This window comes from Anas platyrhynchos, chromosome 23, assembly GCF_047663525.1.
Source record: "Anas platyrhynchos isolate ZD024472 breed Pekin duck chromosome 23, IASCAAS_PekinDuck_T2T, whole genome shotgun sequence".
NCBI classification, from domain to species: Eukaryota; Metazoa; Chordata; class Aves; order Anseriformes; family Anatidae; genus Anas; species Anas platyrhynchos.
This window is the reverse complement of record NC_092609.1, coordinates 2693818-2706077: the sequence shown is the minus strand read 5'-3', so window position 1 is coordinate 2706077 and position 12260 is coordinate 2693818. Positions and strand designations below refer to the sequence as shown.

Below are 12260 nucleotides of genomic sequence, written 5' to 3'. Positions count from 1 at the left end.
TGAATCCGTTCCATTTGGCTATAAGCCAGGGTCAATGTTACAAGCCAGAGCATGTTAGTAATTAGTTTTCTTACAAGACCCAAGGGAAGGAGGCTTTTTTATTAATCCTCTTGAACCAGCGACTCCCACAGCATCTCTAAGGCTGGCATATTTCTTCCACCCACACCACCTACATCAGCCATACTGCCCCTGCTCAGAAGAACAGTAAATTCAGACCAAGTGAAGGCCCGAGTAGAAAACTTCCCATTTGTCCCATGTATCAGGACTTCATGCCATTGTCATTTCGCTCTTACTGAAGTAAATAATCAACTGCTGTATTGTCTTTCTGTGCTGTCAGAGTTAACATCTTTTGTGAAGTGTGATCATTCAGTATTTTTCATTAAATTCCAGCTCTTTTACTAAGGTACTCCATAAATCCCCTCTGTAAATTGTACTGGTGAAGAAATTCTCATCACAGTTCCAGAAGGATGCTTTCTGACACTGTACAATGGTAAGCAACAACAGTGTCACATTAGAATCACCTACATTTTAGGGGCAGATGAAATGATTCTGACATAACCACCAGGGTGTTTGCACATTAAGTACCCACAAGTCATTTGAGATACTGTAGGTGAAGAACAGCATTAGCGATACAGCATAAGAAGTGTCAATATGATGTTCCTAGAAGGCAATCAACTTCATGAAATTAAGAAAAAAAGACTACGGCCAAGATAGTGATGTAATACAGGCTAACTTTTAAGTGAGTAATGATAGACACTTTGAAAAATTAGTTTCTTCTGAGCTAAGGATTCAAAAAGAGACAAACATTTCTGAAAACGTGTGAATTTCTTTTTCGGGATCAGGTTACTGTACTATTTTACATGTTGACCGTGTTTTTGAACCTTTTCAATCACTGTGCATGTTTGTTTTCAAACTTCCCTGCGCTGCCCCCCAGTTTGCCTAACCAAAGACAACACAACCTCCACTTGAAACAGGGACTGCACTTGATAGCCCTCTCTCAAAACAAGAATCTTCTTATTCTTTTGTGGTTTCAGGGAGGGAACCAGTAAAATGATTAGACAAGTTTCAAGCAGCACCACCCTAGAAGCAGCTCGGAAAATTCCAGTGGTGTCCTGCTCGAACGCTGGCTTCCAGAAAAATGTCAGCTCTCATTTCCTTACCTCCACAGAATTCCTCGGGTTGCTATTCTCGTAGGGTTTGTTTTTAGGCGGAGGTGGAGGCGGGGTACTCTGCAAGCTAGCAGTTGACAAACCATCAGCTTGCAATGAGGGAAAACCTAGAAGCAAAACCAGTAAGAAAAGACATTAAAGCAGGCGGAAAAGGAGTGAGAAAAGGAATTGACCATGTATGACTTTAAGGGAGAATCATTTATTATCTTGCACTTTAGATCTGTTTTAGTAGCTAAACCTGAACAGCTATGTCAAACCAGAGTCACAGTTTTACCTCCCTTAAGCTCACGATGCCCAGAAGAGTTCTACCTTCAACAAACGAGTCTAAGCTTATGTGAAAAATGCATGCCTGAGAGAATAGAGAATTGAATCCATTATCACATCTGCAATGTTCACTGGGATTTCCTTTCAGCCAGGGCCTCAACCTGAGAATTCACTTCGATTTTAACTCTAGTCGATGGAGCAGATAAGTACCCAAACTTCAGAATAATTCCTGGGAAGCTGTCCTGCTACTAATGATAATTAAAACTGCTTGCTAAGTAAAAGAGTGAGGCTTCACATTCAGTAAGGCTGAGAAACATAACAGCACAACTAGAAAGGAAGCCATCAATGGTGAGAATACAGGTGCATTTTTACCTTGGTCACATGTTGTTTCAGAATTAATTACAGACACTACTGGATATGCATGGGAGGTACCTGCAAATTACTCACTTCACTAATTCGTCAAGATAAATTCCTCCTCCTTCAGGTGTAACACTTAGTAGCTGAATTTCCAAACTGCAGAGCAGTAGCTCCTTCTAAAATTATTAACAAAATTATTATTTTCTGGGCAAGACTTGCCCAGAAAATTTAGCCAGAGGCCTCTTCAGAAACCAGACCTAACTACCATGCAGGCCTGATGCAGCTTCCACTAGTGAATTCGCTAGAGGTATGCCTAGTATGTGCTAAAGCAAACAAATAAAATAAAAAAAGAAAAACACAACCAAGCACCTACACTAGATGCACATTGTGTTCACCTTGAGATTTAATATTCCTCTCCACAAGTCAATACAGGAGAAAACAAAGAAAGAAATTGAAAAACACAGATCACGTTCGCTGAAATTCATTTGATTTATCAAGTGATATCTAAGTGACGTGTATAATCACAGTGCCTTTGATAACACTGCCAAATGCTGTTATCAGACAAAAATTCCTACAAACATTAATAGCCCAGAGTCACTTTCCGTATACTTCAGAGCAGCACCCTTCTCCCTGCCTCCCCAGTGAGGTTACCTCAGCAGATTTATCCTAACTCCTACTACTCAGTTGCTGCCATTACAGAACTTACTGTGGGTTCTTGGCGTTTTGGGAGTGATGGGTGGTGGGCTGAGAGGCGACGACTGCTGGAGTGAAGAACTCTGAAGCAAAGTCAGTTTGTTGTCTCCTAACTGAAGACTCTTTGGCCTTTGTGCTTTTCCAGACAAGCTCTGGTTAAAACAAAGAGTAAACAAAACCTTTAGAAGTCAGCAAAGTTGTCGCATGCATATCCCATAATAAGACTTGTCACAAAGGCATCCTACATGGCTCTTTAGAGCTTGTTAAGAGAGGAAGGTGCATTCAGGTGAAACACAAGGGTGAAACCACAGCACTGAGTAAGCTATAGCAAAAGGCACACGCTGTGCTCCTGTGACACCTTCAGTTGTCCCTGGGACCTCACTAACGAGGCAGTAACAATAATAGACTGAGGTCATTAAAAAACAGTTTAACTAAGAAGGGAAGAGGTCAGGGAAAGGGGTGAGGCTGAAAAATTGCTGCATTTGACTAGCAGTTCTGTGAACAAACTTGAGAAAAAAGCCTTTCCAAAGAGACAATATCAACTTTTAGGTGCAAGTCAGAACTGCCAGTGTCATCCAGCTCCTTAGGGCCGTGAGACAAGTCCATTTCAGGCTCACTGAAAACACCCCTTGCATCTGGGACTCAGGAGATGTTGCTTCCAGTGTCACTTGTATCCTGTGTATTCTGCATTCAAACCATTTGGCTTCCCTACTTTGAAGACTCACCAACATACATGGGCTTGGAAACCTACAGCCCCTTTTGAAGAACAGCTAGCACCCAACATCTTTGAGGAGCATTGAAAATCCCAATCCCATAGCCTCAGGCAATCATCTGTCAAACAGCTCTCATTTATTTCCTGAGACACCATGGGGGTAAACTGAAAGGCTTTGTCGTCACCCTGAGGTCCTTGGGTGGTTAATCAAACATCACATTCAGCCTGGTGGTAACCGTCTGATTTGGGGACTGCAGTATTCAGTGTGCCTCCCTCCAGCAAACCTTCCTCCTGCCAGTGCTATTAAAGATGTCAGCAGTACAAGAGTCATCAAAAGCTTCACTCAGACATCAAAATTCCACCTCAATCCTAGTGCCTGGGGTTTCCCACTAGCACCACGTGCCTGAAGATACAAAGGCAGCCAAAAGGACATTACAGCCAAGCAGACAAAGGTGGAATTTAGTCCTTCTAAATATGGACCCAAGAGCCCAGGGCATATTAAGGTCCCTTTAATATGCTTTACAGAGAAGGCTGTCATGCTTACAGATGTAATTAAACTCACCAAGCTCTTTTAGAGATCAATTCTCCACCACTGAGCAATTTAGTATTTCTCCCTGCACAGAAGGGACCACACAGTGGTGTGCAGTGAATATAAACCAAATAAAGCCCAAAGCTGCTGGACGTACAGCGAGCCTTTGGTTCCCTCTGGCTTTCTAGCTCCCAAGCAGCTTATTCAAGAGCTGCATAAAATCACTCTGCTTCATTCTCGTGCTGCACTGTGCAGTTACGGAACAGAGCAGCTATAAAAAAACAGCTTTCTGTGTACTTTGCAATGTTCTTAAGCAGAAGTATAACCCTAAACTGCTCGTATACTTCAGTAAGCTGATCACACAAGCAACGTGCCCTCAGAGATCTGGGGGGAGAAGGGAGGGTGGGGGTTCTGTTTTGCATCTCTCGACTCTCTGCAAAGCAAAGCCTTGGACAGATGTGCCGTGCTGTCACAGGGAACTGGTCGATAAAAGCGGGCCTTCTCCCAGCTCTTTTCCCTCTAGCTTTCCTTAATGAAGTGATCAGCAGCTGACATCACAGTTTGTGGGTTAAATCCATTTAATTCAACTGAATTCAAATTCAATGCATTTCCAAAGGCAGAGGGCCAGGCCTCCTGAATCACTAATATTTACAACCCCAGATTTTCCTCCTGGGTGGAAAGGCTGTCAGTACCAAATGTCAGGATTCTAGAGCCACAGCTCCCCTTTTATAGAAATATTCTGTGGACTCCAAGTGCTGGCAGCATCACTCAGGTTTGATGAGAATTCCTGAATCTATAGCAACATAACCTATTCCTGCCAGATTCAACCGAGATCTGGGGAGGGAAAGGAAAATAAAAGAGCTGATCTTTTTTCATTATTTACACAACGTGTTAGGTCAAATTAGTACCACTGAGCCACCAGCTTAAATACTAAGGTACCTAATTATCGCATATTCTCTGACAGCATAACACAGCATAAATCTCAATATCCCCAACACTGCAAGCTCACACAACTCTACTTTTGGGCTCAAGCTTTTCTGTTTGTATTAGGCAATTATTCTGAATCGCATTGTTAACTTGAATGCCCAACAGTCTCCAATATATTCCTTTTTACAACACTCCCGTGGGGGTATATATTCTCTTTTTTTCCTCTTTTGCAAATAATGCTCAAGGAATAAACACTCCTGCCCGTGTGCAGGCGGTTTGGAGCAGAGTGCAGATTTGGAAAATGAGTTTTTCAAAGTCCCAAGCTGGTGACCTAACTACCAGACCATTTTTTTTCAACTCCCCAATCTATCAAACTGATCTTCACCTTGCAGCATATTTGATTTGTGCAGTGATGCTGACTGATAGCAGCTGAACATCTGGCTTGCCAGCTGGATTTTTGTGTGGGCTAGCAATATCTACTTGCTCCAACACAAACAGAACAATTCTACACAGTGCTAAGTGCATCACAGAGTCATCCACTCCTAGAAGAAATGAGGGCACCGAGCACCTAGATGAAACATCAGTGCCTCATGCTTCCAGTCTGTACTTTAAGTCAAGCTGCAGTTTGATCTGTGACACAAGTTTTCCAAATAAAAAAGCAAGAATTACTCAGATGACCAAGGCTTTTGGTATTTGAACCCCTCCCTCCCACAATTTAATGAAGTTCCCAATGACAAGCATGGCTGAAAGCAACGGAAACACTAAAATCTCCTGCTGGGATTTTATTATTGCATGTATGTGTGTTACCATTTTTAAAGTCAGTTCCATTTCTGGCTCCTTCTCCACAATAACCTGAGACTTGCTAATACTCCACTCCTTCCGCTTGAGTTTGCAAATCCTGTTATCGCCATCTTCTTTGATGGGCAGATCCTCAGCTCTCGAGGCTGTTGATATTCTTCTCTCCAAGAGAGGCTCCAGAATAGATCTGCAACCCACACCAGAAGAGAGAAAAACCACAAAATCTTAGTCCATCAGACATTTCATGTGCTGTCAAAAAGCTGTGATCTCTTACTTTGCAGAAGTTATCATGAAAACTGAATTAGGACCAGCAAACTTTCAATGAGATTTGTGCTCCTAAGTTACTTCACCAATTTTGAGTATTACATCTTTTATACAAGGTGAAGCGTGAACTACTTGCAGAGGAAGCCTGAATTAATCTGCATTTTATGCCAAACCCTGCCACTGAGTCTGCTGTGTGCCTCTGAGCACATCACCTTGACTCCCCTGCTTACCACAGATGCAAAGCAGATGTAAAGAGAAGTAACATAAGGAAGTGGTTCCATGTATTGCAGCTCCTTTTAATGACACACATGCAGCTGCAAACAGGTGAAATGATTACCACGTGACTGTAACACCTCTGCAGACCACATCAAACTAAGTTACACTGTAGTATCTTACAATTCTGTTTTCTATGATTCCTGGGAAACAGAAATAGTGTGTATCTGAAATATGCTGTGCCTCTACTCCTCTTCAGTGTCATATATAGAACTGGGACTCACGAGGCAGACATTCATAGATTCAGTTCCCAAAACTATCCCTACCTGTGCTTCAAATTCTGCTCCACTCTGTAAATTTGAAGTAATATTAATCACCACTTAAAGTGTAGGTGTTATAGCTGTTCATAAAATGAATCTTTGTGAGTAACTAATTAGATTAGAAAAGTCTTTTTTTTTTTTTTTTTTTTTTTTGGAAAATAACATAAACCCATTCTAGCAAAGGCATATCCCCAACTCTTTTAAGTCATGTGCAAAAGGTGATTACTAACCCGTCTGAACCTGGCCTGGAGGAAGTGCTGTCAGATGATGTGGAGGATGTAGACACCACAGAAGATGCCACGGATGTGACAGAAAGGCGTCTCAGCGTGGAAGACATGATATAGGGCAACACGACAGAGCCCGACCTGCTCGGTTTCCTTTCGGTGAGGGAGGGAGGCTGCAAACAAACACACTTGTCACAAACCACTTAACACAAACTCATTCACAAGCTGGAAGAGGAGATTTGTGTTACTTCAAGGCCAAACACCAGACAACAAGATAAGCTTACCAAAGTTATCACACCATACTGCTTCTCCACCTTCTTCTTCAGCTCTTTGAAACAGGCCGTCAGTCTGTCGTGTAGAGGCTTCAGCTGTTCTGTCAGCTTCTCGCCATGGATTCTGATCCCCTCTGCCAACAACGGCATCTGAAAGGAGGAACAAAATAAGGTTATGAAGACAAACCAGATCATCTGCTCCAGGGAGGAATTTTCTCTGCATGTTATACATCTCAGATACAATCTAAGGACTGGCATCAGTGTGTTTTAAGTTTGCAGAGGAAAAAAGTAATCATAACATACTCAGCTACTGACTCATAACTTATGACACTGTAGTAACTTGACTGTCTATTTGAGCTGCGTGTGTGTATTACAAATAAATATGATCCACATCCATACCTATGGTTCCTGCTTCCATACTCAGATTCCACATTCTGCTTTGAAAAACATGGGATGTTAAACATTAAATATCACAACTTAGCCTCCAGAGCTGTTGAAGTTGCTGTGAAGTGGCTTTAATCAGGTTCTGTTGTATAGAAATATGTAAAAACTGGTCTGCAGGGATGCAATCCGCAAATGTGAAATTTGCTCTTTTACGAAAACACAGCCATTTTTCATTGCTATGCAGATCAAAATAGACAACTTTAATGATCAGACTGACAAAACATTGGATCTGATGCTTTCATGAAAAGTTCACAGATATTTTGTTAAACTCCTGAGAGGAAAAAAATATATGCTGTTTTGGCAAATATTCCACAATAACATTTCAGAGCAACACCAGGACATGGTATTGTATGTGCAACATTCTAAACCACAAATTTAGAATATGATATTTCTCCTCAAAATAAAATTCTACACATATTCAGATTGTTCTTCTAGTATTAATCTGCGTTTTATCCCTCCAAAATAATGATGCTGGAAAAAAACCTTCAGTCACACATAGTACATCCCCATCTTCCCCAGTGTGATACCTGTAGAGCAATCAATTGCTTAAGCAGCTCAATTTTATCTTGATCTTCAGGATGCTCTTGAAGATACTTCTCTGTGAAGAAGGCCTAAAAGTGAAGAGAAAAGATTATATAACCACTATGCTGCTTTCACAGCTAGCTCTAAGGTGAAGATCCCTGTACTTTAAAAGCAATTGACTGCCGTTACTTCTCATAGCAAAACTGTCTTTAATATCTCCCTGACACAAAGCCGAAGGACAAAGAATTTTGATTATTCATCCAGAAAAAGGAAAAAGATGTCTTTTTTCTATTTTTTAAAACTATATTTTCAATGAAAACCTGGTACGTTAATAAACAGTTACTTCATCAGAAGGATTTTCTTCAATTCCAACTCCCTTCTCAAAGTACTGACTTGAATAATCAGGGCTATAATATTTGTTACCCAAACATGAGCAGAAAAATGAGTCTTGGAGCTCTCGCTTCAGGAGATTTCTCTCATTTTAGCATTCAATGACCTGCAGTACGTAATGACATGCAAATACTCTCAGCCTCTGGAAGGCGAACAGACCTTCTCTTGCCTGCAGTCTCCTTGAGATCTACCATTAAGTTCTTAAGTACAGCATTTTTACATGGGGCTTGATGTGAAGATTCAATAGAAATAAGACCTGTGTCAAGATTTAGACTTGTAGTTTGGTTCAACAAAGCGCCTTTAGTCTACACTTCTTATGTGTTTACCTTTAAATCAACAGAATCTGGTACTGGTTTAAGAGTTGAACAAACGCATGTACGCCTTCCTGGACTGAAGTCTTAAAATTGTGCCAATTCACATTATGTTCTGCAGAACATTGCATTGAAATGTATCACAATTCCCAGTCAGAAGAATTTAATTTTTCTTTTCCTAGATAAAATCCCTAATAATTTTTCATTTTGTTTTAAAACGTGGTCTCTGATCTATTTCAGCCTCTGCATATATTCTAGCCCTGCATTCCATTAACTGGACTGTACGTACAAGTGTTTATAGGCCTAGTGGTATGATTCTGAAAAAGGCTGATGTCAAGAGGAGGTTAGCCTGTGAAAGGACTGCCGAGTATGTCCCAATGGATTTTTCTTTAAAGTGTTTAATTATTGCAAGAAAAAAGCCCATGTTAAAAATGCAGACTTCGGCTTTTGGCTACAATGAAACAATTAAAAAACTCAAGATTTTAGCCGCCCACAAAAGCCAGATGTTCTGTACTGATCTTTAGTTGAAATAGGAAAATATGAACCAGAAATGAGTATTTCCAGATGTGGTTGCAGATACATTGTGTTTCCTAGTTTTAACTGCTTTCCCACTTTCGTAATTCTAAACTTTATGTCAACCTTAATTCATGAAACGGGAGGATTTGGGGCCAAATTCACCCCTGGCAAAGTATGCAGCTCCTCTGGAATCAGAAGAGTTATACCCCAGATATATCAGACCCTCTCCTATTTAACTTTTTCACTTCACTTCATGTGACTGCAACACATCTGAGAAGAATTAAAGATGTTTTAACACCATCCATTCAGTTTATGGAAATCAGCAATATATTTTGTGCTGGGGAAACAATAATTAAGATACTGGGAATAAACAGCCTAAGTTAAACATCACAAAGAAAGAACACACACTGTGTAAACTGAATACACCTGGATAGGAAACACTGAAACATTCTTTTTTTTCCCCCCTCCCCTGAAATATATGCTCTTTTCTGCAACATTGCAAAGATAGATTTGCTGGAAAGAAAAATCTTCATTTGCCTTACCATTCTATTTTAAAGCAACGGAGAAATGTTAGCTATTTTGCTTCTATTTCTGATACTTGGACTGTTCACTGGGCTAACTAAGCACCTCACAATGCCCCCATGAGGTAGGGCCATGCTATTATCACCACTGTAAATGAGGCCCAAAAGAGGTGCATGGATCACTCTTTAACTCCAGTAGGGCACAGCACTAAAACTTAACACTTAAACACTAAGAATGTGGAATTTTTCCACCTTTCAACCTACTGGAAATATCTCACTTTCTTTTCTCTTCTTCTTTAAGCTCTGAATGAAAGCTATATACTGCAATACACCTGACTAACAGCTGAGAACTGAACTTCCATCTCCCATGTTTCAATCCAGATCTGCAACGCTGTGGAGGTCAAACTGAGCTACAGCGAAACGTGAAGCCCACCTTTTCGTAGTTGGTATATCCCCCCATGACTGCTGGGTCCACGATCCCGTTCAGGAGCATAGAGAGAGGATGTACTGGAAGACTCCGATCCCAGACGTGCTGCTGGACAATGTTGCTGATTTTCTCGTTGGTTAGCTCCATCGTTTCTATGGCGTTCTCCAAGGGGCTGATCTCCTCCTGAGATAAAGAAAAGAGGAAACCTTCATTCTTCTCCACTGAATATGAAGCAACTCCCTATATACGAATGGCAGCTTGACGATTGACAGCAGAGGATTTCAGACCACATGTGCTAATTATTTTGCCACAGAGAGGAATACAAGAATGACATCACACCTAATCCTGAAGGTAATAACAGTTTAACAATTAGCCACTGAGTAGAGTGTTAAGTAGCCACCTTCCCAAGCTTTACACAGCCAACACAGAACTTGGCTGCCTGTGGTACAGCTGCCTGAAGAACAACAAAAGACAAGCACATCAAAGCAGACACACATTTGCTTTTATCTGAAGCAGAACTTACTGGTGTGCCGCATCCTACGGTGGAACAGCTAGTCCTAAACTTTACAGAACTCTTTATTCAACAAAAGATCACAGAGGATGAAATGCAATTCACATGCAAAACTCACCGTTGTAATCTGCTTGACTTCAAACCACTTGAGGATGCCTGGAAATGAGTATGCTGTTGTGTAGGTTGTCCTTTCTATCCACATAGTCTAGTTAGAGAAGGAAAAAAAAAAATCTAAGTAAAATATTGGTATTGCAATATAATTCTTTTCTGCACTAGTATATGGAACCAGGTTTCCAGCACTAGCTGGCAGGATTTGCACAAAGACTTTCACTTTCATTAACTGGGATGGAACCCAGTGTTTTTGGCAACAAATACCACTTCTGCAACTTAAGTGGTATCAATATAAGCAGCAGAAGGCTGTGGTCCTTCATGTAAACCACTTCAGGAGTGTGATTATGGCGTATTTAGCCAGAGTTATATGCAGTATGTCCAACCACTGCATGTGAGCAACAGTATGCCTCACAGGCAGCAAGGAAACATGCTATTACACTACACCCAAAGCTCACTCTCCACTGCAAATCTTAAAATTTGGCCTAAAGTTGAGCTGATCTTTCATAGTCAGATGTTAAGCTTCCTTAAGGATGGCTACATCACCCACAATTTAGCAGGCAGCAGATTACACTCTCTAGGATGTTGCAGCTAGACAGCACAGTATTTACGTATGCCTGCATCAAGGACTTCGAGCATTACAACTTCAGCTAAGGAGCCCCTCAGTACATCGCTTGATATTGCAATCTTTATGCAAAGATAAAGTGTAGCCCTCTGCTCCTCCTACATTTTAATAACAAAACTCCACTGCCACAGGCGGAAGAAAAATTGTGACAGTGCTGTTCAAAATGCCACTGGCAAAATAAAAAAGCATAGAACAGTTTTTGCACTGAACAGACAACCAAGGCAGCTGACATTAAAAGCAGAAGACTCACAGCAAATTCATTCTCTGGATCTTTTTCTCCTTTCCTGAATGGTCGGGAGTGTGTGAACTGCTGTACCTCGTTTGCCCTGTAGTAGCTAGAAAGAAGCAGATAAAATGGTGAGTATAATAATATTGACTTATCTTCATTACATCAATGTTCTTTTATTTCCTCTCAAAATGTCCAGCTTTAAACTGGACTGGGAAGCAAATTTACATGGGACATATAGGCACTCCGAATATAACTAGATTAGTTAAGAAAAATATAGAGGAAATGTTGAGAGAAAAGGGAAAACAAATTACTTTAAGATCTGTTCAGGAACAGGTTTGTCTTTATAATTAGGTGGCAGGTTCATCACAGGCTTCACTATAAAGCACTGCACATCTGAGGCAGCTATAGTTAAGGATGAAAAACCATGAATTCTTCTGGGAAAACCGAAGAGGGAAAGAAATTCCCTTCCTGTTTTCATCAAATGTCAGACTTCTCAACAATTCCCTGTGCTCTTGTCATGTTTGAAGAGAAATACTTAGTTGTTCATCAACAATCACAGACATTATATTGCTTGATGTGGCTGGCATGCTACTGGTGAACTAAAAGCCCAAAAAGATAAGCCCTGTACGAATCCTTCCAACTACTCAAATTCCCTGGTAAAATGCATGGGAGCCTGGGTGCTAAAGATTTTTACCTCAGGGACACGAAAACAAAACTCTGTACTAGGTTCTTAACGCGTGCATCCTTCTCCTCTCTTCTCTCCCCACCTCTCTGCCTGGTTATTTGCCAGATTCTCCCAGTGCAGTGAAATTGCCCCCCGAATCTTTAGATCAATAAAACTAGCTAAAGAATGTAGGCTATTTTTATCAGCGAGCATCTACACTGTCTTCATCTTTTGCACCTGTGAACCTTAA

At 40.9% G+C, this 12260-nt stretch overlaps 1 protein-coding gene across 3 annotated transcripts in view; it reads right to left on the bottom strand.

Moving 5' to 3' along the window:
- DOCK5 (dedicator of cytokinesis 5) overlaps nucleotides 1–12260 on the bottom strand; it is a 112384-nt gene that overhangs the window by 7352 nt on the left and 92772 nt on the right. For all 3 annotated transcript variants that reach the window (XM_038167006.2, XM_072027232.1, XM_038167005.2), the window contains 10 exons: nucleotides 11658–11739; nucleotides 11368–11452; nucleotides 10503–10589; nucleotides 9880–10056; nucleotides 7714–7797; nucleotides 6755–6892; nucleotides 6477–6643; nucleotides 5459–5636; nucleotides 2497–2635; nucleotides 1161–1276 (listed from right to left, as the gene is read on the bottom strand). In XM_038167006.2, coding sequence (XP_038022934.2) covers nucleotides 1161–1276; nucleotides 2497–2635; nucleotides 5459–5636; nucleotides 6477–6643; nucleotides 6755–6892; nucleotides 7714–7797; nucleotides 9880–10056; nucleotides 10503–10589; nucleotides 11368–11452; nucleotides 11658–11739 — 1253 coding nt within the window. The remainder of the gene's footprint in view (nucleotides 1–1160; nucleotides 1277–2496; nucleotides 2636–5458; nucleotides 5637–6476; nucleotides 6644–6754; nucleotides 6893–7713; nucleotides 7798–9879; nucleotides 10057–10502; nucleotides 10590–11367; nucleotides 11453–11657; nucleotides 11740–12260) is intronic.